Source organism: Trichogramma pretiosum, unplaced genomic scaffold (genome assembly GCF_000599845.2).
Source record: "Trichogramma pretiosum strain Unisexual culture from Peru unplaced genomic scaffold, Tpre_2.0 scaffold70, whole genome shotgun sequence".
NCBI classification, from domain to species: Eukaryota; Metazoa; Arthropoda; class Insecta; order Hymenoptera; family Trichogrammatidae; genus Trichogramma; species Trichogramma pretiosum.
The window spans coordinates 282,656-305,580 of record NW_019641132.1 but is presented as its reverse complement, the minus strand read 5'-3'; the positions used below and the strand labels follow the sequence as shown (position 1 = coordinate 305,580).

The following is a 22,925-nucleotide window of genomic DNA, read 5'->3' as shown; positions in this document are numbered from 1 at the left end:
ATTTGGAGGCGGTGGTGCTGCTGCTGCTGCTGTTGTAGGGCAAACAAGAAGAGAAGAGAAGAAGTGGAAAGAAGAAGAGCGCTGCGTTGTTGTACGCTCTCGGCGTTGCGAAAAAGAGCGTGTGCAGTAGTCGTCGGAGCGATTTGTTTTGCTTTCCGAGATAGAAGAAACATAACGTGCAAGTTCGTCTCAATCAAGTATTTAGGGCCCTGCGGAGCGTAAGCGATAAATGATAGTCCGACTCGACACCGAGGCGGAGGCGGCGTCTTTCGCTGACCAAGACGACGATGGCAGCGTTGAACAACAAGTCGCAGGAATATTGCGAAAATCGAGATACGACTCGCAGGACCCTCGACCTTGTATTCTATGGTCTCACTATAGCACTCTTTGCTGCTACCATTGTCACAGGTTAAACCAAGTTTATTTCTTTCTTCTTCTTATCTATACATTTTTTTTCAAACAAAAAAACAAACTAAAGCATTTAATAAATAACGTTTCACAAAACTTACAAATGTTTTTTTATTTTATTTTTTTTTTTTATTTTTACTGCTGTTTAAAAGTTCTATAAACCCTATGTACAATTCATTTAAAGTCAATGAGCTAAAAGTCAATGAACAACTTGACATTTTAACTAGATAACATTTGAATTAAAATATTACACGTATATACAATTCTTACAATTAGTGGCTATATTAGCACACGAATCATGATTAAATTTAAATTAAAATACTATACAATTACACGTATATACAATTCTTAAAATTAATAGCTATATCAGCATTCTTATTGGTGAGATCATTGCATATTATTTGAATACATGGTTCTATGTTTTGACAGATCTCATTGCGGTGATTGAACATTGGTTTGATACAAATAAGTCATGGGCTTATTGTACAGCTCTACTGATTCTAGTGCCATCGTTCTTTCTCCAGTTACTAAGTTTAAAATGGTATCAAACAAATGGAAAATTGAAGCTATTTCAATGGATCTCACACATGTTTCACTTAGCAGTAATACATAGGTATTTATTCAGAATATTCCAATTTGATTTGGAAAATTGTTAAAATTTATTCTGTTGGCAGATTTTATTTCTTACTCAACTCTGTACTAAAGTCCATGAAAAGTAAAAATACTTTAAAAGAGAAAGACTGGATTTTTCGATTAGAAAATGAAGCCTTTACATTGAATCTATTCACGTCGCTGCTAGTAGCAGTCCCTCAAATGATATTTCAACTCTATACTATGGCCGTATCTCAACGCGTCACGTTTTGGACAAGTAAGTAGATATATAAAATTTATTCATGCGCATAGACTTCAACATCTTTTTCAGTGTCCGAGTCTTTCATCGAAAATGAGTAATATTCATCGGGATGATATTCAAACAAGATAAAGTCAAGCTTGTAGACCTCGTACACTTGGCGAAGTAGCTTGGTGGGCACTTGTTTAAAATAATACTCCTTGACTTTTTGGGACGTTGAACTTTTTGGGTCGTTCTCGGGAAGTGGCGTGAGTGGGTAGGGAAAGCCGTGCTTATGCATACCGGTTATGAAGAGGTAGAAGTTGTATTCATCCACTAGGTTTTCGAATTTCATCACGTAGTCGTACTTGATCGTGCAGGGATAACAGGTCGAGTTATAAGGCGCCCAGTAATCGTCGGTTTCTTGCTCGTTGACGATGAAGTTCAAGAATTCAGTGAACGTCGGCTCGGCTTGCGTATGTTTCGACGACTTTTGACGATACTTCTCCACGATGCGTTTACCAAAACGTTCGTAGTAATACTCTTGGTCTTGTCGATTTTCCAACTTGTGTCTGTAAGCCGATAGCAGTCGCTCGAAAGGATGCCTCACCACCATAAGGGTCGCCATCCCGGTGGCTCTCTGAAGTAGATTGATTTTCGGCATTAGTAGTACGATCGTGTAGCAAGGTAAAAGGGACAAGTTGAAATATTTACCTTCCTCATTTGGCTGACAGGATAGGTGAGTGTATAGCGTCCCTGGATGATCGCCTCTAAATCCAAATCCAAAGGGTCGCTATTGCCTGTGCGCAGAACGTCGGACTTGGCGTCACCGCTGAGTATGGCAAAATTTTTCTTCCAAATGGTGCTCCCCGCTTTGTAAACCGGACACCATGCCAACGGAGGAACCCCCCTGCGTCAATTGTTTCGTAAAAATGTTCACTCGTTAAACTATGCCAATTAGCGCGCGATTAAACAAATACTCACGGGTTAATCATCATATTCATATATGGATCGACGGATGGATCCTCCGACTCTTGAAAAAAAGCCTCGGCAGAAAGGCCAGAAGTCCGGCAGTTATGCACGATATTGTCTCTTCTCTCACCGAATATGAATTCGTAATTGTTTATCTCATCGTACTCGAGGTGATACGGTGGCTCGATTTCTTCAGTTATTTCTTCGGGAAAAAAGGGCACTTTCCCGATCGGAGAGATTTCGTACTGCGGAATTGATTCCGTATCTTGCTCTGCAGGCAACTCGGAGAAAATCCTCATCAAAGTTATCGTGCAGAAAACGAGAAACAAGATCAGTAGCTCGTTCTTAAGCTGAAAGTAAGCAGAGAAAAACGGTCAGATTCGCGCGGGAAACTTCATCTCCAAACGATCGTCGTCGTGATCGTTGGAACTTTTACCCCCATTTTGGCGTCTTTTATGGCGTAGTCGGGCGAGAGATCGGATCGGTTCTGGAAAGCGTATGGACGATCGGTAGCAGAAGCGCTTCGTCTTCGAATTCGGTGCACTCGATGAAGTTTCTCGACGACTCTCGTGCGATTTCCTTCAGACGCGCGACATCAGCGGGCCGTGATCCAAACTCTCGTGCTCTGCCTCTGAACGCGCACGCGACTCGACTGACGAAGCGCCGAATCGGCCGATCCAATGTTTACGGTCACTCGCGCTGTTCTCATCCGCGCCGCTCTACATCGCAAACAAAAACAAACACACATGGTTCTCGTGATAATCGAGCCGTCGCATGTTGAACTTTGAAATTTTGTGACACCCCTATGTATTAAATGCGAACCATAATGTTGCACGCTGCGGGACTGCACCTCTTTCGTGTGCCGAGACCAACTGCCGGCGAGATAGCAATATTGCACGGCACGATACACGACGCACCAGCTAGGTACAGCTACTTATTCGGCAAATTTATGCGAGGCCGAACCGTTGCTTCGCTTTCGCCGCTCTTCCGATCTCGATTTTATTCATACGTATAGGCGCGTAGACAGCCACTCTTTTCCATACTTTGCGTCCGAGTTTTTGTCGCGGATTAAGCCATACAGATTTGATTACGAGCAGGCTAAAAATTCGTACGGAATGAGCAAACTAGTTTGACCACTTTCTCGGAGCATCGGAACGAAAGAAATTTTTGGCACCCGCGAGTACACTTGTCACCTGCAAACTACAACGTTTTATAATTTATTAATTTTTCTTTCACGTGCGTCGTCCACCTTAGCACCTGTATGGTGGCACCTCACAAATTCCCCGACGTTTCTTGAAAACGAGTGGAATCACGTTTTCGCGCTCTCCGAGAATTATGCTCGCGGCTAATTTTTAAATGTCACAAAATAAGGCGAGTATACGATTCGTTGTTGGGCGCGTCGCGAAAAACGTCTGCCTCGATTAAAATTCATGAATAGTTTTATAAGCCGACCCGCTGCCGATGTACATTGTACATCCATGTAATCAAGGTTGTGCAACAGTTTTTTGTGCGTTGTTAATCGTTGCTCTTTTTATCGGCGCAGGTGCCTGCATAATATCGTCTCTGTGCTCCTTGACATGGGCCCTGTTCGCCTACTCGTTGGCCACGAGCCGCGGCAGCCACCAGGACAGCAGCAAGTCGCAGTACACGTGGTCGTCGATGATGATCCAGGCCTTCTGGCGAGGCGGCATGCTGGCCTCGAGAATAGCGGCTCTGGTCCTGGCTAGCCTCTGCTTTCGCTACTGGGTTTTCCTCATTTTCGGTAAGGCTCCTCGTATTTGTATAAAGCATAATCGCTACATCGACTCTTTTTCATCAGCTCTGCACTCGCTGGCCATGAGCAGTTGGCTCCTCCAGCAGACGACGGACTTCTGCCCGAGCATCCCCCAAGAGATGCTGTACAAGTGCCTCATAGGCTCGGTGTACTTTTTCGACTTTCTGCGACTGAGCGAGCGACAGGTGCGCTTCCGGGTCTCGCTCTTCTACTCGTGCGCGCTCATCGAGAACGTGGCCTTCTACGCGGCCTACGTCCTCTCCTACAAGCATCTGTATCCGAGCAACGTCCTCGTCGTCGGCAGCGTCCTCGTGCTGGGCGGCAGCTTCGTCGGAGCCCTCAGTATGCTGCTGCACTTTTGCATGTTTCAGCACGTCAAGACCATCAAGCTGTGCCACAGAGCCTCGGAGCTGAACAACGCGCGAGATCCCGAGCTGGCGGTGGGCCCAGCCTCGTCGTCGGCCTTCCCTTCGGTCGCTGCTGCTGTCGCCTCCGCGTCGCCGCTGAAAAAGCGCGACAATCGCGACCATCGATCATCCGAGTCGACCGACAAAAATCTCTTGCTCGACAACGTCGTCCAGCGCTCGGACTCTATCGACAAGGACGGCATAATCAACGCCAGCTTTTCCGACGAGAACAACCTCACGGTGCGGGCCGTCGTCGAGGACAACAAGAACTCCAGCCACGACTCCGTTTCCATGGAAAAGTTTCAGTGCCAGGCTGCCACTGCCACTGCCAAATTCGACGGCTTCGATCTCGAGGACGACAAGGAGCTGCTCGATACCAAAGCGCCGAGCAGCAGCGAGTCGCTCGTCAAGCAGAAGCGAAGGGGTATCTGCTCGGAGCTCGACTTGGATCTCGACTTGGAGCTCGACTTGGAGCTCGCTGATCCCGTGGCCGCTGTACGTTATTTACACCATGCACACCAATTATCGATCCAAGGAATTTTTAACGAATACAGCGTTTTCAGGGCAATCTCGAAATTCAAAAACGACGCGCCATATGCTCCTTGACGCAGTTGGGCCTGGAGCTTGTGACGGACGACGAGAACTACGTGGAGAAGAGCTTTTCGCTCGATAAGCTGAAATCCGAGTCAAACGCGTCGCTGAACGAGGACAAATCCGCCGGTGTAATCGATTCTCTGCCCGTCAAAAATTTATTGAACTCGGACAATTTGTCGGAGAGCGTACTTCTTCGTGGGAGGCTCGGCACTCCTGTGGCTTCGGACAGTAGCGAGGACGCATCGATCTCGCCCAGGGTACGCGACGACGTTAATTTCATTTTTTCGTGCGACTAACGACTTACTTTCTTGACTCCTCACGCAGTTTCCGGAAAAAAATGCGCACGTCGACAAAGTCGAAGAAGAGACAATGAGCCACGTAACGTCGGTACACGACTACGAGAACGTGTGCCCGCTGAGCGTAGCGAGGCCGCCCTGGTGCATCAGAAGTTGGCGCGGATACACCGACATCGAGACCTACATACACGACGACAGCGTCGTTCGCGATCGGCGCACGGATACTCTCACCAGCACGACTTTCAGCTCGGACTTTTCCGATGCGACTTACACCAGTCTCAGGAAGTTCATGAGAACCAGTCGGCAGGACGATTATCTCGACACTCTCATTTACGATCTGGCAGATTTGGAATCGGTCGGCAACAAAGCTGCGACGCTCGAAGAAGTCTCCAGCACGACCGACACCGCGACAACGTTACCTGAATCGATCCAAGAGACTTCTCAAGTATGTTTCTCTATTTTTAAGGTGACTGATTCGCGAGAACTGATGAACGATATTCTTTCTTTTTTCTTAGGACCGGTCTAATTTATTCTCGGCTAGACCCGTGGTGATCGACGAGCTGGGTGGCATGTTGTCTTTGGACACCATAACATCTGAAGCGAGTAGCAGCAACCTGCCAGAACTGCGAGTGAACTTGCATAAGCCGAGTTCGGTAAGTTCCCTCGTGGCGACGATCGACGAAATCAGACGTTGCACCGCTGATAACTCGCCACGCTACATTTATCATCGTAACAGCGAGACACCCGCTCGTGTCCAAGATTTTCCACAGCAGAAACAACAACAACAACAGGATTCCCATAAAGTTTTTCTCAAGAAATCTCACTTGGCTAAAGTCTTGTTTGCAGGCAACGATTACAGCAACCTCACTTTCTCTTATAATCCATCCGAGCCTTGGTCGACGACAGGATCTCTCGTAGGAAATTCCGATACGAGTAGTAGTTACGATAAATTGATACGAGAGTGGACAAATTATAGACTGAGAGAAACAAATAGTGTAACGACGCCCTTAATCAACGCAATACTCTCGGACTCTCCCATTCTAGGCCCCAAGACCGAAGTTGTTACTAATGTTGCCCCGGAAGAGGACAATGTCTATGTGGATATGAATGCTTTTGGAGCAAAGGTGAGTGTCATCATAGCTTTGAGGTTTTTTCCTCGGTTAAAATTAACACTCGTTTAATTGTTTCTCTACTTTTTGGTACTTAGAAATGCAGCGAAAAAGACCACGATGTGGAAAATACAATGCCTCCAGAGATTATCCAGGATGAAATTCCCGTAAATATTACGTCTATATTAAGTAAAAATAGCGAAACCATCGTCGAGAAATCCATGACTGGACGAAAAAAAGTAGGTTTCGTTTTGACGGACGAAATCATTGACGATATGTCGACGGACACGAGTTCAGAAAACACGGAAAGTGTGCGTTCTTTGTCTCCAACACTCGCTCAGAATTCCAATTTGAGTATTGACAAACGCCGAGGACTCGTGAGCCGACCGCGATGTAAGTTTTCGTTGCTGCGCGATAGATTCGAATCGTCACCGAATAAATCCGATCAACAGCAAATACCGTTGAACCGAGCCCAGTTGAACAAGCGAATTTCCGTTATATTCAATGATTCGCAAGCTTTCGAAACTTCGCTTAATTGCGATAAGCAGAGCCTCACGAGTAATAATAGTCTGCGTACCGATAACGATGTGAAATACAACGAGCCGACAAATCTAAGAGAAAAAAGACGACTATTTCTAAAACAAGTTTTGTCTCCCCCCCGATTTCAAGGCTGGAGCAAGAAACGTACTTTCAGTCCAAATGCCAAAATAATAAACAAGGCCCACTGACCGCACGATATAATGATTACGCTTTATTAATTGCTAGTGTTAGTATTAAAAATTATACTATAAAAACGTATGCGTACATATACACGCTGGTGTGCTTTTATGCACGCGTAAAAGTTTACACATAAACGTTCCTCTGTCATTGGCATTCAATGTTCCCATACATAAATGAATGTTACGAACTAAGATAGCCATAACGTTCCTTTTATTTATAAATGAACAAAAAATGAAAAGATATGGTGATATCATATCCACACTTAAGGTCTTCCATTATATCGGTTGTGATTATTATACACAGGCTTAGTATTAATATTCATTGTATTTTTTAAAACAAAAATTTTATCAGAATCCCAACGATAAACAGCATTCTATCTTATGCTTAATGCATGAAATTTAACTTCAGTCAACGATTGATATTTTATTTCGAGATTTCGCATGCGTTATTTTTAACATCAAAATGTTAATTTATAAATTTTAATAAATATATCAAGATCTTTTTACGAACAGTAGTTTTATTTATAATTTTCTTCTCGATATCGTTTGAAAAAAAAGGAAATAACGTAAAAATTTAACTCACCGTATTACATATAATTAATTAATTTTTTATGTATTTTTGTAAATTAAATATTTTATAAACTTCATGTATATACTTGTATTTAATAAAACTTATACAATAAACTACAGGATTGTCTTAAAGTAACCTTTGTACAAAATGAAATCTTTATTGAGACTACTACTATATAGTACGAGACGTTAAAAATCATTATACCTAACTTGAATATTCATATTAAAAAAATTTTAATTAATTCAATAACATCAGTGAAACCTTTGATCCTTATACTGCAATTTAAATTTAATAATAATTCTACAGTTATTCATTTCCTTCTAATGATTCCAAAATTAATTTGTATCAATTATAAAGTCGGTATAATCTCGTCAATTCATAAAAATTTATCGAAAATTCAATATGGGCATAAAGATGTTGTACGTTTATCCAATTGAAAAAGATTAATTTAATGTATAATTAATTTTAAAATAATTATTCAAGTTACATATTTTCGACTTCTTATAAATGAATCGCCTTTTAAACTCATAAACATTCACATAATGTTTAACATTACTCCAACTTTTTATACAGTTATACTATAAATTTATATTTTATTGAAACTTATGAAATAGTGACTAGTACCTTAAGATTTATGATTGATCAGATTCTAAAATTTACGCTGTAAGAAAAATCATCAAAAAAGTAATTGGTAATACTATCATAATCTATTTACAAATTTCCCATTTTAATGTAACTCAACACTTGATCTAAAATTATTTTTAAAAAATTGGATCCAATTCAGTCTTAATAGCAAAAGTATTCTTCGTAATTATTACAAGAATTTTTAATACTAATTATTAAACTATACTTATTAAAATCGTATCATTAAAATTAAAAGATTACACGAAATAAATAAAATTGCCATTTTAAAATTCGTGTAATCAATTGATTGAAAGTATTTTGCAAAGTAGAGAAATTAATCACGATTACAATAAAACGTATTATCATACTATACTTTCTTAGATTGTCAAATGACACCTAGAATTTTTATGTTTCTATAGTAATCTTGCATAGAATTTATGGTTTTTTTCGAAAAAATTCATTTTAATGTTTTTTTCGAAGACTTAGTTTTTGTGTATTGTTCTAAACAAATTCCTTGAGAGATTTAATATCCTCTAAAATTAGCTCTTTTCTATAATAAAAATTTTAATTTAATTATAGTTTCAAAAAACTCATTATACAGATACTTTTTTGAACCACTTGATAAAACCAATTATAGGTAACAAATTTAGATAACATCTATTGAAATTATATTCCATCTTTGAAAAAAAATTTAAAGAAGTTCTAATTCCCATTTTAAGTTATATGCTTTTTGCATGATCTTTTTTTATGTAAATAAGTTACCATTAACCATAAAGAGTTATCTGCATGTAAATGGCAGTTTTCATAAACATATAAAACCCTATTACACCAAAACTGATTAATTGGATAGGTTGAATAAGTTCATATTGATCATTAATATTAAAGGCCTCTAATTGGGGAGATTTAAATGTACCTGGCCTTCATATAGGTGTACTTAGATTAGCTTTGTCTCCAAGTCTTATTATCCATTCTATATGACAAATAGATGGCAAACTTTTCATATTGTTACAAATTCGCGTTGCTAGTGGGGTTTTCCGTAATTCTTGTGCCACTCTGTTCAATGACTTTCCTTTAGTTTCAGGATAAAGAAGAAATACATAAATGATAGCAATAAGGCACATAAAACTATAGAATAAATATGTGCCAGGCAATGTCATTGCTCCTGAAAAAATCAAAATTAAAACTTTTGTTTTTAAAAAGCTTTGAGTCACTTTAAATCTACAACATGTATATACATTTAACTTACTTGTCATACTTCCAATTGACTCTGAAAGTGTTATGTGAACTATCCACATCAAAACAACAGAAAACCCAACACATCTACCTCTGTAAGCAGCAGGAAATACTTCACTGAGAGTTAATAAAGGAACTGGTCCAATACCTAAGGCATATGCTGATTCGAATACAAGTAATGTTATGACAGCTAAAATTTTGAGTCCTCCATTTAGCCCATCCGATGTTATAATATTTTGAGTCTGAAATAAAAAATTTGAAAAGAATTATTTGTTTACTAAATTCATTTTAAGACTTGTTTTGATTCACAAAAACTATACCTCACAAGACGATTTCACTTGTGTCCATGTTTCAGTGTTTGGAATAGCCATAGCTAAAGGAGTTGGTAATAGAGGATAAGGTGGAGGTGAGCCAGTTGGAGAAATTGACTTCATTTTAATCATATATTCTGTACCAAAATTACTCGGTGGTAAAAAGCTGCAAGGTTCATTAGGAAAATTCAATAACTCTTCGCCTTTATCTAATGTAGCCAATAATGATAGAAATGATATTGATGTCATGCAAATGGTAGCTGAAGTAATGAGAGCTGTTCGACGTCCACATTTTTCTACTACAATAAGACATAGTATAGTACTAAAAACTCTAACAATTCCAAGGGCAATCATGGATGTAACTTTGGTTATATCTAAAAGTAAAATATATAAAACATTTTTATTCCATTTTATGATAAAATTAACATCATACACTAAAAATTATTACTTGAACAAATTCCTAGGAGTGCAAATAATCTTGGAGCATAGTACAAAACTTGTTGCCTTCCAGTTCCTTGTCTCAAAGCCAGCATAATCATCATGACAATGATTGTTTCAAAAACGTAGCACCATGAATTTTTCACAGGTACTCGAGGAACATTTGCAACTCTTTTCAGTAACATGAAAGAAGGTGATCTTTGCAGAAATATAATAATTGTAAAACAGGTTGTTAGAGCAACAACTGATGTTGCTCCAATAACAGAACGCCATTGATTATCCAAAGTTTTAGATGCAGCCACAATAACTGACAAAAGTAATCCAGCAGCTGAGCCTACTTGATGAAGAGTTATGTTGCATCCTCGCTTAGTAGAGTTTGAAACTTCAGACATATAAATACAGTGAGCCATTGCTGACACTGTTCCAGAATATCCACATATAATCCTTGCAGCCAAGAAAAGAGCATAGTGATTTGCTAATGCTGATAGCATAGAACCAAATGATAGAAGTACTAAAGAACAAATCATAGTCCACCTACGTCCGCAAACATCAATCACAAACCCTAAAAGATGATCAATGAGTAAAGATGAAAGAACTTAGCAAGGAATAATTTTGTTATTTACCTCCAAATAGTGCACCCAGTAGACAACCTATGAACCATACATTAACTATTATATTTTCTTCTTCGCAATCGAGTGCAAAGTTGTTTTTTACTATGGGAGCAAGTTGTTTTCCGATTCCCATGTCATAGCCAAATGCAATACCCGCTGCAACAGCTACAATTGAGACAAGTACATTTTGATTTTCACTCACTAAAGGTGTGAGGTTTTCAGTGTGTTTCGGAATGGGTTTCCGAATTTTTTTTGGAGGGATGTATTCGTACTCTTTAATCGGCAATTTAACAACTGCGTTATTAAGTGCCACTTTGTTATTACTTTTTAGTAAAATCGTTGTATCTTCGTCTTCAGACATTTTTAATTAATAATAATCAACTGAATTGAGAAATTCGTAGCCCTTAAAAAACTGCGTAAGAAATATTTTAAAAAACCACCGTATTTTTATGTTGTAACTTATCAGTTATTGTTCAAACATCTTCATCACTTTTTAAATAAGTCGATCTTGAGGTGACAGTAACTTTGTACGCGCACTTGTTCACCTAGTTTAACTCCAAACTGTATCGATATCAAACAATGCAAGGCATTTAACTTCGTTGCAGCTTTTAAATGCTTCAAGTTTATGTGGGCACCGAATTTCAACGCTCACTCATGAATCCGATGTAGCGTGAAATTATTAGCTAGGAGAAAAATCAAAGTACATAACGTGTTCTCATGGTGAACGCGAAATTATCCTTTGACCCTGATACGCCGTACGGCTTACAGGATTGTGGGTTGTTGGAAGCGGCCATGTATAGGAGAACCTGTGCTCTGGCCGAAGTCGCTACTAGACAGCCTCCCACTTTCGCAAATGTGCATATATACATATACGTATAGTATAGAGATATATACAGTAAGAACGCACAATGTTACCTACCATCCTGCCTACCACTCTTCAAGCACGCGCGAGCTTTCGAAATAATTTCCAAGCAAAACCTGAGCTTCGGACATGAACTTACCGTGAAAATTAAAACGAATTTATGTAAAAACATTTATTCATGAATTTGTATTAACATTTCTTTACATTTTATTGAACAAAGCTATTACATTAATTTTTTACATCTAATTTTATAAGAATTAGGTCAATCAGTGGTACATTATGAGAGCAGCCCAATATACATTTAGGCTGATGCTTTCTGGAAAATCAGAAACTCCACTGGACGTCTGTATCTTTGATTTATTCAAAGTTATTTGTAATTTATTGAGTAGCTTTTAGTATCACTTTGCACAGTTCATTTCAAATATTTTAAAGCCATATTTTTAATTTAATTTCCATGATCTGATTGATAAAGGAATTTTCCCATTGAAATTGTCATTACTTTTCTCCTTTTAATCACATTAGTAACTGCTTTAAATTACTTATCCCTTTTAATGATTTGTTGCGGGGAACTCAGTCATCAGATTATGAACACATTTTATTATATAAATTTCATAACTTTATAAACAAATTATTCTAAACTTTATGTGCAATTTCCATTTTAATTATAAATAGCATAATGCAATGAAATTCTAATTACACAGTTGTTAATGAAAAATAATTTTTTTGCAAACAGTTTTTATATTTAGTTTAGCAGTTTTAAAATAGATTATTAATTACAAATTTTGAATTTTTATACAGTGCTAGAGAAGAAATAAATTATTTATAACAGTACAATCACTCTTTTACACTTGCGATATTACATCGATACCTAAAAAAACAACATTTGACGCTGTGATTCAACATAGAAGTCATATCAATTTTAACAAATAAAAAGTGCACATGTACACAAAATCACTTTGCTATGTTTTACTGAAGTTAATCTTCGGTATAAGTAGCTAAATTTGAAATTTTATTAACACAAGTACACTTGTGAATTTCATCTTAGCCAAAGTTTGAGTCTTAGAGCATCTACTCCATTCAAATAGTAGCGAAACAAGCGCTTATCACGAACAAAACCAAGATTTTCATATAATTTTAGTGCAGGTTGATTTGTAATTTCAGTTTCCAACACAATTTCATCTGCATTGTCATCAATCATTGCTTTTATTGCACGTCTAACTAAATTTGAACCAATTTTACGTTTTCTGTATTTTATATCTACAGCAAGCATAGCTATATAACCTCGTTTAGTTATTTTTCTGTGAATATCTAGTTTGCAAACTATAGCACCTATGCATTCTTTGCCATCCATTGCCTGCAAAAAATTAATTTTAAATGGTATTCATAATAAATATATAGAATTTATAGTGGGATTCTTACCAAGAAGCATAACTTTGGCCAGTTGTGAATAAAATATCGATAAGTGTAAATAGAATATGGTTCGCTCAAGTCTTTTTGAATTAATTTCATTATATCTGGCATTTGTAATTCACTAGTGTAACTAACGTATTCAATTTCCCCTGTTGTACTCTTAGGTAAATCCTGTGCCTCAGTGCCTATGAAGAAAAAACATTTGATAGTAGAATTAAAGCTGCACTAATGAATAATCGAAATAGTAAAATTGTCTCTCAAACTTACATTTTTCATTGACATGATTAGCTTCAGTATTTTTAGACTGGACATTTTGCGTATTATCAACAAAACTTTTGGATTCAGATGACGAAGATTCGGTCCTGCCATTAAGTTGTCGAAGTCCATTCAATTGTTTGGTTTCTGCTGGACGTTGGTCGGTGCTGTTTTTGAGCAAGTATAATCGGGTCTTGATGTCATTGGTTACGATTTCGACATCTGACAAGTTTTCTTTGTCTTTGACCTTATTAATAGTATCGGAATCAACAATAGGCTCTGAGTTGCTGCTGTTTACTACGCTGGTCTCCATTGCCCGTTTTGAAGAAAACTTTTATCGACGATTTTCACCAAAAAAGACAATGATGATGCGTGTTTCGATGCACAATGTAATGAAAAAAATTTAAAAAGAACGCGAGTGTAAGCTTGCATACGATTAGTAAATATAAAAAATATATTATGATTTGAATAACAGGTTAAAAACACTCAAAAATGTTCAACGCACTACACAATGGTCAATTTAGAAGGCCCGAGTGAAAGGGTGGCAATGTCAGCGAGGCCTAAGCTCTTGGTTGATTTTCAGCCGTATTTTCATAATTGACAAACAGTTGGGAACTACAAGAGAAAAGTATTCAATTGCAAAATTAAATGCGTCGACGTTGACAGAATCATGCGATACACCGCTTGACTAACGACACCATATTGAATTCTCTGCAGACTGTCTGCAGAGGCACTAGGCAATGTATGTACACACACATTTTACATCTACATATACTTATGGATATATATATATACTTTGGCAGTTTATTTGCGGTAGGTATGCGTTCTGCCAGTTTGCTCTTATTTCGCGCGCGGAATCGGGATTTTTTAAATATTTCGGGGCCGTAATTGTTCTCTTGTAATTGGATTTAGGACGCACTTTAACCTAAGACACTGGATCTTTGAGAAATTCAACCAACATGATATTTCTTGATGCTATTATTGAAATACATGAACATAAATATTGTACTAGTAGGTATTAATTCCACAGTACTTATATTGTAACCCTGATTTCAAAATTACTTACGATGAGATGAAAGTAAATTCTATGTAGTCTTATTTTTTCAGATTTCTTGATTATAACTGATAACATAACTGATTTACAAAAATGTTAGGATCATTATTTAATTTTTTTTTACTTTTGACTGATCTTATGCTTTATTCGATAGTATCAAATATTTGATTTTTTTAATAAAATACTTGTTCGTTTTTTCTATGCGAACGAGTTACGTGATTCGTAAAAAAATAATGTTGTCATTAATTCATTCAAATATTTATTCAAATATTTCGCACAAATTTTGCCGCATACCACGTGATATTTTTGTTTTTGTGGGTGGCTTCAAGCTTGGATAAGATTCGAGCGTGTAAGGGGGGTCCCCTAACCTATCAATATTTTAGTCAGCATAAGCGAAATACTAAATTAGTAACTGCTGAGTTTTACTGAATGTAGACTATATCTAGCAAGCATTTTTACATAATGTTGCAGAAACGATTGAAAATTTGAGCTGATTGTTTACATACATGCAATAGTAATCTTCGTTTGTTGTTAGTGAAAATAATAGTGCACCGTTTTGGGATTATTCTCAACAGAATTAGACACTCAATTGAAATTTTCTTAGAACAGGTAAATTATTTTTTTAATCAAATATTAAAAATTAAATTTCATTTAATGTTGTAGTTAATCAATAACATTGATGCATGAATCACAATTGTATTAATTATTGCGACTCGATTTATTTAATTGAGACAAGAACACCCAATTAATTTTACTAACATTTGGTAAATATCCAAATTTTCCCTAAAACATGTTACAGCTCACAAAATAGTTGATAGAAAAAATTGTCATAAACTATTTGCTTGAAGAAATTTTGATGGAAACTAATAAAACTTATTTGGCTATATTTTTTTTATATAATATAAAAACTTATTTTTTGTTCTGTAATATTGCCAATATTTTGAAATTGGTTAAAAGTGAAAACAGCTTTAATCATTTTTAACATTCAAGTAGTAAGTCAATAGTCACTGAATTTATAGATAAATTCAGGAAAAGTTAAGAAATTAAACAAATAGTTACAATGAAATGAGCTGTTCTATTTATGGTTTATCATAAAGAATAAACACTAGAAATTATTTAAATCTATATATACTTTTTTATAAGTTAAAACATAAATATTTTGCTATTTTTGCATCTATTTATAAAACCTTAACCTAGGCTGTGCAAGTCATATTTAATCGTGTTTATGTTCATTGAATGAAATTTGCAAGAATTTCAAATTCATTGGTTAGTTTTTATAACAAATCTAGAAAGTATCAAGTAAAGTGAATTTCAAAAACTTCATACATACTTCATCATGAAATTTCTAAGACTTCTTATGAGATAGAACATAAATTTGTTTGTTCAGTTCATTGTGGTGTGAATCTTAATTAACAACTTATTCAACTAGAGTCATTATTAATAATTTGAGCATTTGGGTAAGTAAGTTATAATAATTAACCAATAGAATGTATTTAAATGTTCATTTGCATATTTCATCATTTGATTTATACCCTGTTGAAGTTTGCTTGAACTTGATATGGTAATTCTTATTGGCAATTAAAAATTACGCTCAAATTTTGCTAGCTGTAAAAAAGTTTTATTTTTCGATTTACTTTTTGTTACAGAAAAATGTCTTTTCCAAATAAGGAAGATCGAAAAAAATGCTGGGATAACAGAGATGCATATTGGACATGTCTAGATACAAAAAAATCAGAAGATATGTGCACAGAATTTAGAAAATTATATGAACAATTTTGTCCATCACAGTGGGTAGGTAATTTTTGTTTTGTATATTTTTAAATGCAATTGTACTCTTGAAGATTAATATTAAATTTTTTAGGTAAAACACTTTGACAAAAGAAGAGGATATTTAGTTTTTAAGGAAAAATTAGAGAAAGAAGGGTACGTTCCCGAATTTCCAAAAAAAGAAAAAGTGTAGTGATCAATAACTAATCATTTTTAATTGAATATATGTATATAATGTAATTAGTGAGCATCAACTAACTAAACTCGTTCTAATAAACTGCTTGAAAATAAAATTGGCTGTTTTTTTTTTAAGTCATTCATTTTCCTGCCATTTCTTGTGAATTTTATTTAAGAAGTTTATCAATCAAAGTCTACTCAAATTTTTTTTCATGTTAATATGTTGACTATGAAAAAATTAAAAGTGTTTCAATTTCAAATTTCAGTTTTGCAAAAGATATCGAGAGTCAAGTACCATCCAGCTGTTCTGACTTGATACTTCGAAGACGATCATTTCATGCCTTCTCACCACGAAGATTCAGTACAATTAATTGAATTTTTACAAAACCGCATAAAGTATTACTACAGAGTAACTAGAGCAGATAATAACCTATGATTGTTTAGATGAAATAAATAATTAAAATAAAAAATGGAACCTGTTCACCGCCCCATAAAATCTAAGTCAAGAAAAACAGAACCTGACAAGAGTCTCTCACTACATCCATCTGAATTCAATTTTCCCCTTGATAGAAAAGACATTATTAATTTGGAGTCTCTTCGAGTGAGTAAATCATTTTTCCTCTTATTCAAATTTCAAATTTTTTACTGATTATATATTATTTCTCTTTAAAAATTATAACTTAAAACTCATTTTTTTTATAAAAATGAAAAAGTAGACTTAAAAAAGTTTTGCAAAGTTATTTTCTTTGATATTAAGCAGTAGTTTTTTACTTTCAGGCAATTATTAGTCTATCTTCGTGTCCGACGGGGTTATCGATTTTAAAACAGCAATCGGAAAAATGGGAATCGGTGCTAAAAGCTTTGATGGAATTTCTCAGCAGCAACGAAGATGAAATTTCCACCTGCAGCAATGAAGAAACATTGCTGGCATCACATGCTTATCTATCGTTGCGACGTGCGCTTATGCCATCGCTCAAAGAATTCGAGAAAAAACTACACGAGTATTTAAATCTGAATGAGTCCATGAAGATTTTTCCCGATCTAAAAACTATATTTTCAATAAATAATTTGGAGCTATTTAAGCACCTTATCATTCATGGTTTCCTTCAATTGGGAAACAGTCATGTCATTTCACTGGACGTTTATCGGCACGCTTTTGATTGTCTATATCCACACTGCATCAGATATACCAGCTTTACCTACATGTCTTTTCGATTGTTAAGATCATGGATGCGGCGCATTGAAAAAACCGATTTTTGGTCTAGTGATGTCTGTCTCGACATTGAAGAAAAATTAGAGGCGATCATTTTTTCCAACTGGAACAATGTCATGTGCAAATCAAGTTTTGTCAAAGTATTTAATCAATATTTACTTGCTATGCAGTCAAAATACGACGATTACTTGGAATACCTGTTTCACTGTTGCGTTGATAAAATCTCTTGGTGTCACGTGAGCAAATACGCCATACTCGCTGAAATCTGCGTCTATCTACCGAATATTGATTTAATGACCGATTTTCAATTCTTGTCAAATCTTTTCAACAGTCTGACACTTGGCCACTTGAGCAGCGCCAGTACAAGAGTTTATAGTATCATTTGCGGTCGAATTGACAAAGACCGATGGAAATCGGCTTTTGGAGAACATTTGAAAAATTATGTAATTGATTGGGAAGCCGAGTAAGTTTATCCAATATCTGTATAGAAGTATTTTTAAAATTTACTCATTCAACTTTTATTGATTTTTTAGAAAAAAATACTATGCACTGCAATCTCTCTGTAAATTATGGATTAAGCCTATTTTGAACAAGCATCGAGATCTTTTAGATTTTTTGCTGCGCTGTTGTGACGATAAAAGCGTAGTTTACCAATCATATCTGCTGCGTTTTTCTGCGGGCTTTGGACTACCCCCAATTCGTCTGAAGCTGGCCAACAACGTCACTTTTTTGGACCACGAAGAGGAAGTCGTTCGATTGAACGCGTTCGCGGCTAATTGCTGTCGATCGGCTGTTAGCGTTGACGACACTGATATGGCTAACATCATCAAAACGATTCAGCACTTCCTGTTCTTTAACGCCACTGCCGACACTACATATTTGCGGGAAGGAACAATAGATCATTTTAAAATCTTTTTGATTAGTTTGTTAAAAAAGACATCTGTGTGTCGGGACTCTCTGGTAACGCCTTTTCTAGGGTGGCTCCACGAATTTTTTATCGATTGCTTCGAAATCGGCTCTTGCTATCAGCGCAAAATACTCGGTTTGCAGCTTTACAAGGCAACTTTGATGTTTCTACATGGTGATGTAGGTATATCCAAAGACCCAAATCATAAAGAGGCAGCAAAATCAGGAGTTCAGTTGCAAACTCACATGAAAGATACGGGACAGTGGCGATTTACTGATCGCGAAACTATATCATTACTATTGAAATTAATTCTCGATCCCGCTAGCGATGTTAAAAATTTAGCAACCGATCTCGTTGTGACTTATTTTAGCGCGGATGTCATCACGATCGGGGAAAAAGCTGTAAGTTGTGTGTATGTTTGAATGAATGCAAAATTTAAGGATCATTCGAGTAACTTGTTTTTTTTTTCAGAGTCTCTTTTCGATAGCTTTGAATCATTGCAACTCTTATAAATTCTTCGAGATAGACAGTGGATCGCTGATCATGAAGGTACTAGTTCACTGGTTCCCACTGAACAGAAATGAAAACAAAGAGGCTCTGAAACTCGAAAAAGATTTTGAGTGTCAAGCTTCCATCGCCAAGGCTCAGTTATACTCCAAACTCTTGTTCGAAGAAGCCGGCCATCAATTGATCATGGCTAAGCGAGATATACTCAAAGCTGCTACGCATCGTATGCCATTTTATGGAGCTCTTACGGCTTTGTCGGTGATAGCTTTCAATAACGGCCCGGAGCAACATTTGGTGACCGATCAGTTTCTGAACGAAATCATGGGCTTAGTCGAGAATGCTGCTATATATTTTCTCAGCGCTTTTTCAGCCAAGACGCATGGCGATCTGCAATTAACGAAATTCGATCGTCAATATTCGTCATCTTTTCAAGAGATGGGAATAGCAATCGATGAAGCGATCAAAAGCAGTGAAATAAGCTACGAGTACGACGAGCTCGTTTTGTCGCCGGCACAGCAAACTGTCATGACTTGTATCTGGCGATCGCTGAAGGTATGAAAGCTTCGGAATTTTTTATTTCCACTCGCATAAACAAAATTATCATCTCTCTAATATTTCAGGTTCTTTGTGAACTGGCGGTAGAGGTAGCAAAACACGAGCTAGCCCAAGATAATACAATTTATTGCGCGATGGATATATTGGTGGCAGTCTTGATGAAATGCCGCCAGAAAGGTGTGATCGAGTCCGCGGGAACGGCTATCGGTAAGCTCACGCGGCTCGTTACTGAAACAGGCAGAGGAGTGGCTAGTTTGGACGGTTACCTGGAGAGTCTTTATAACAGGGACTTTTTGGCGAGTATCAATTTAACTCGTAGAGGTGCTGGTTTAACAATTATGTTTCATAAAATCGTGGCCAACGACGTTCGTGGTGAACGGCCAATGCTTCAAAGTGCAGTATCCAATTTATCAAGATCGCTAAGGAAATCAACGAAAAACGAGCAAAAAGTGGCCAACAACTGCGATGATCCATGCGCTTTGCATTTGCACTTTTTCAAGACTCTGGTGGCCGACAAACAGCTACAAGCTGCAATGAGCCCATACCTCGAGGACATAAGTTTACTCTGCTTCGAATACTTGTCCTCGCCTTCCTTCACCATCAGGTAAACATTCGTAAATGCGTCAATTACCGTACTACAATCTTAATAAAAAAAAATCTTAACGAGCTTGAATTGTTTCAGAAACGGGAGCTTGCAGCTGTTTGGCGCGATAGTGTCCCGCTTGGTCGGACAAAACACCGCTGCCCGTATCCTCGACTTTGGATACGGCTACTCGCTCAACTACTTGACGACGCATTTCCCGCGACTGGCTGCTTACATCTTGCTCACTTTGCAGACCTGCTGTCAACAATGGCAGCAATATCGCAGCGGCGAGAACGTCATACACATCCTGTCGTTGCTATCGAAGCTCTTTGTGAGCGGCTGCGAGCTCATGGATGGAGGCGTGGGTACCTGCTACGTACGCCAGATTCGCACTTGTTTGCTGTTCTTTTTCAAAAGTCCCATTGCGCACGTGCGACATCTGGCCGCGAAAGCTTACGTCGCCAGCATCGGCATTGCCGATCTCGAGTTCGAAATCAGCCAAATCAAGGCTCAGCTCGTCGAGTTTTACGATTTTAATCAGCTCAACGGATATCTTCTGACGCTCGAATACCTGTATCAGAAACTCGAAGACGAACAGTTGAGTACCAGTGTCAAGCACACTAAGATCAAGTTGCTCGGTGACGTACGTCGAAATCTCCAAGTCCGTGAAAAAAACGAAACTCTGTGGAACTATTGGACTCGCAGGGCTGAACTGACGTCTCGAAAAAAGCTCTGCTACAGCGTCGAAGCTCAATTACTCAGGTTGTCGCGCAAATTTTACTTGACTATCAAAGACAATCAAAACGATTCGAACGAAAACTCCAAGTCGAGTTGCTTTCACGACATCAATGACAAGACAAGGCCTGGTTTTTTCGAATTTGTCGACGAGCTATCGAGCTTTTGCGTCGATTACATTCAACAAAACGAAGACTACGCTCTGATAAAGAGCCTCTTGAGTGCTAATTGCATCGACTTTGCCACGAGTTTTTTCAAATATGCGCCCACGGACAATCGTCACATCTTGATAAGCTGCATCGATCATGTTACCGAAGGCTTTGACACGTTTCCGATGCAACTGTTGGATCGGTTGAACGTTTACTGCAACGAGTCCGTGAGAAATGCATTCACGAGCCGATTGCTTGAGTTGCAGTACATTGACATCGCCAAAGTTAAAACGTTCGCCACGAAACTCGACTGCGTGAGTGAACGTTCTCATAACGTTACAGAGCTTTTGATACTCGTGCACGTTCTATCGTCTCGAGGCTCTGGAATTCTCGATCTGTTCGAAGACTTGATCAGTTGCATTTACCGGAAAAAAGTGACTTTGGACAACTACTTCGATTGTCCGGAACACTTGAGATTACTCGTTGCGAAAGCTCTCGACGTTATTCTTAGTAACTTCGCTCAGCTTGCGCCTAACTATCGCGTGCAGCCTCTCCTGGCGGGCTTGACTTTAATCAGAGACGATATCGATATTGTTCGACAAATTACGCGCGAAAGTTTAATCAACAATGTCATTTTAGCATGTAAATTGTCAAGAGCTAGAATACAGCATGAACTCGTACATCCTGTTCTCATGTTGAGTTTGAGCGCGAACAACGGTGTGTTGAAAGATCTGAATGCGGAGGATGTTAGAGCCTTCTTTCGAGCTTATCTATCAACGATTAAACCCCAAGAACAACAAAACTCCATTTCTAGTGACGACATCGACAGTCCTTTTGATGATAATTGCGTTTTATCTCACGCTGAAGAAACCAAAATAATCAATTTCATCGTGTTTTGCGTTCAACAAAAAATATGCAATGGAATGTTCACCAAACAGAGGAGTGTTTACGAGAGCATCAGTTATGAGGTGTTTGATATTAAGCACCAGTTGATAGAAAAGATGGATATTGATTTAGGAAGTATTCGCACAATCATGAGCATCAAGTACAGTGAATATTTAAAACTAAAGCTCGACGTTGTTAACGAAAAGTATTTAAAAATCAAATGAATTAACAGAAAGTTTTTTATTTCAAATTTTATTTATTATTATAATTTTTATTATTGAATACTATACATATAAGTGGAGAATTTATACAACAAATCAAACTTTTGTCAATCATAGGTGAGATTACAGAACTCAAGTTTTCTTATCTTGTGCAATCCTTAATACATCAGATTTTTATTATGTATTTGTTTCCGTAAATGCATACACAACTTATAAATGTATCAAATTTTAATACGATAAATTCACCAAAGATTGAATGAAATCAAGTTGTTATATTTTAAAAAATTATCCAATTTATGCTATTTTCATTTATCTATTTTAATAAATAAGAATTAATGAAGTTTTATTAGTTAGACTTAGTAACAATAGGAATTCAGTATAATCTTATGATCATAGTATGTACAACGATGTATTTTTTTAACATAAAATAATAAGAGCACAATAGAAATGCAACACATAGCGACTTAATAAATTATATTTTTTGTCTTATGATTCTTAATTCATGTGTTTGATAATTCTTTTGATATAAAATTGTATAATTCAAAAGAATTTACGAGTGCGTGTAATTTTGTAATTCGACTAGTTGAATAAATGAAGTAATTGATAATGCATTAACTAACTGCAGTAGAGTTCAAAACACTTGTCAACCCTATGTACTTACAAACTCATCTTCAAAAAAAAAAAACCTTTCAGAATTTTTTAAAATTATAATTGATACATACGAAACGTAAAATAATAAATTTGATTAA

At 37.1% G+C, this 22,925-nt stretch overlaps 6 protein-coding genes across 7 annotated transcripts; 3 read left to right on the top strand and 3 right to left on the bottom strand.

Annotated features, from left to right (window-relative positions):
- The first annotated feature begins 267 nt into the window (after positions 1-267).
- Positions 268-7,595, top strand: LOC106658395. Its single transcript, XM_014380309.2, has 9 exons — positions 268-408; positions 838-1,021; positions 1,083-1,276; positions 3,753-3,971; positions 4,029-4,885; positions 4,954-5,241; positions 5,309-5,725; positions 5,796-6,404; positions 6,488-7,595. Exons 1-9 carry the CDS (start codon positions 288-290, stop codon positions 7,115-7,117), a joined length of 3,519 nt encoding a protein of 1,172 aa, XP_014235795.1. The 5' UTR covers positions 268-287; the 3' UTR covers positions 7,118-7,595.
- LOC106658394 (carbohydrate sulfotransferase 11-like) lies at positions 515-2,873 on the bottom strand. The gene is made up of 4 exons (XM_014380307.2): positions 2,646-2,873; positions 2,222-2,559; positions 1,952-2,147; positions 515-1,877 (listed from the first exon to the last, which is right to left on the bottom strand). Exons 1-4 carry the CDS (start codon positions 2,649-2,651, stop codon positions 1,296-1,298), a joined length of 1,122 nt encoding a protein of 373 aa, XP_014235793.1. The 5' UTR covers positions 2,652-2,873; the 3' UTR covers positions 515-1,295.
- Positions 7,596-8,588: 993 nt separating the features above from the next.
- On the bottom strand, positions 8,589-11,693 carry LOC106658370 (solute carrier family 2, facilitated glucose transporter member 10-like). Its single transcript, XM_014380281.2, has 5 exons — positions 10,909-11,693; positions 10,296-10,847; positions 9,857-10,221; positions 9,550-9,778; positions 8,589-9,465 (listed from the first exon to the last, which is right to left on the bottom strand). The coding sequence occupies exons 1-5, from the start codon at positions 11,255-11,257 to the stop codon at positions 9,224-9,226; spliced, it is 1,737 nt and encodes a 578-aa protein (XP_014235767.1). The 5' UTR covers positions 11,258-11,693; the 3' UTR covers positions 8,589-9,223.
- A 377-nt stretch (positions 11,694-12,070) lies between these two features.
- On the bottom strand, positions 12,071-14,179 carry LOC106658459 (N-alpha-acetyltransferase 30). 2 transcript variants are annotated; one of them, XM_014380454.2, is made up of 4 exons: positions 13,929-14,179; positions 13,436-13,754; positions 13,178-13,353; positions 12,071-13,112 (listed from the first exon to the last, which is right to left on the bottom strand). In XM_014380454.2, exons 2-4 carry the CDS (start codon positions 13,734-13,736, stop codon positions 12,795-12,797), a joined length of 795 nt encoding a protein of 264 aa, XP_014235940.1. In that variant the 5' UTR covers positions 13,737-13,754; positions 13,929-14,179; the 3' UTR covers positions 12,071-12,794. The 2 variants fall into 2 exon arrangements, with proteins under 2 accessions (XP_014235940.1, XP_014235939.1); XM_014380453.2 differs by having other exon boundaries at positions 13,436-14,174.
- Positions 14,180-14,827: 648 nt separating this feature from the next.
- Positions 14,828-16,881, top strand: LOC106658460 (cytochrome c oxidase assembly factor 6 homolog). Its single transcript, XM_014380455.2, has 4 exons — positions 14,828-15,086; positions 16,124-16,268; positions 16,339-16,400; positions 16,688-16,881. Exons 2-4 carry the CDS (start codon positions 16,128-16,130, stop codon positions 16,794-16,796), a joined length of 312 nt encoding a protein of 103 aa, XP_014235941.1. The 5' UTR covers positions 14,828-15,086; positions 16,124-16,127; the 3' UTR covers positions 16,797-16,881.
- On the top strand, positions 16,798-22,861 carry LOC106658298. Its single transcript, XM_014380192.2, has 6 exons — positions 16,798-17,022; positions 17,199-18,097; positions 18,168-18,942; positions 19,013-19,600; positions 19,669-20,207; positions 20,286-22,861. Exons 1-6 carry the CDS (start codon positions 16,891-16,893, stop codon positions 22,177-22,179), a joined length of 4,827 nt encoding a protein of 1,608 aa, XP_014235678.1. The 5' UTR covers positions 16,798-16,890; the 3' UTR covers positions 22,180-22,861.
- The last annotated feature ends 64 nt before the right edge of the window (positions 22,862-22,925 follow it).

Bases quoted from the DNA above. Each gene is read 5' to 3' on its own strand.
- LOC106658394 (XM_014380307.2), bottom strand. The intron at 2,148-2,221 runs GTGAGTATTTGT...CAATTGACGCAG, and splicing joins ATGAATATGATGATTAACCC to GGGGGTTCCTCCGTTGGCAT. The intron at 1,878-1,951 runs GTAAATATTTCA...AATCTACTTCAG, and splicing joins CTGTCAGCCAAATGAGGAAG to AGAGCCACCGGGATGGCGAC.
- LOC106658460 (XM_014380455.2), top strand. From the start codon at position 16,128: ATGTCTTTTCCAAATAAGGAAGATCGAAAAAAATGCTGGGATAACAGA. The intron at 16,269-16,338 runs GTAGGTAATTTT...TAAATTTTTTAG, and splicing joins AATTTTGTCCATCACAGTGG to GTAAAACACTTTGACAAAAG. The intron at 16,401-16,687 runs GTACGTTCCCGA...TTCAAATTTCAG, and splicing joins GAAAAATTAGAGAAAGAAGG to TTTTGCAAAAGATATCGAGA.
- LOC106658370 (XM_014380281.2), bottom strand. From the start codon at position 11,257: ATGTCTGAAGACGAAGATACAACGATTTTACTAAAAAGTAATAACAAA. The intron at 10,222-10,295 runs GTAATAATTTTT...TTTTACTTTTAG, and splicing joins ACTCCTAGGAATTTGTTCAA to ATATAACCAAAGTTACATCC. The intron at 9,466-9,549 runs GTAAGTTAAATG...TGATTTTTTCAG, and splicing joins GTCAATTGGAAGTATGACAA to GAGCAATGACATTGCCTGGC.
- LOC106658395 (XM_014380309.2), top strand. From the start codon at position 288: ATGGCAGCGTTGAACAACAAGTCGCAGGAATATTGCGAAAATCGAGAT. The intron at 1,277-3,752 runs GTAAGTAGATAT...TTATCGGCGCAG, and splicing joins ACGCGTCACGTTTTGGACAA to GTGCCTGCATAATATCGTCT. The intron at 6,405-6,487 runs GTGAGTGTCATC...TTTGGTACTTAG, and splicing joins TGAATGCTTTTGGAGCAAAG to AAATGCAGCGAAAAAGACCA.
- LOC106658459 (XM_014380454.2), bottom strand. From the start codon at position 13,736: ATGGAGACCAGCGTAGTAAACAGCAGCAACTCAGAGCCTATTGTTGAT. The intron at 13,354-13,435 runs GTAAGTTTGAGA...TTTTCTTCATAG, and splicing joins TAATCATGTCAATGAAAAAT to GCACTGAGGCACAGGATTTA. The intron at 13,113-13,177 runs GTAAGAATCCCA...AATTTTTTGCAG, and splicing joins GGCCAAAGTTATGCTTCTTG to GCAATGGATGGCAAAGAATG.
- LOC106658298 (XM_014380192.2), top strand. From the start codon at position 16,891: ATGGAACCTGTTCACCGCCCCATAAAATCTAAGTCAAGAAAAACAGAA. The intron at 18,098-18,167 runs GTAAGTTTATCC...TTGATTTTTTAG, and splicing joins GTAATTGATTGGGAAGCCGA to AAAAAAATACTATGCACTGC. The intron at 19,601-19,668 runs GTATGAAAGCTT...CTAATATTTCAG, and splicing joins GTATCTGGCGATCGCTGAAG to GTTCTTTGTGAACTGGCGGT.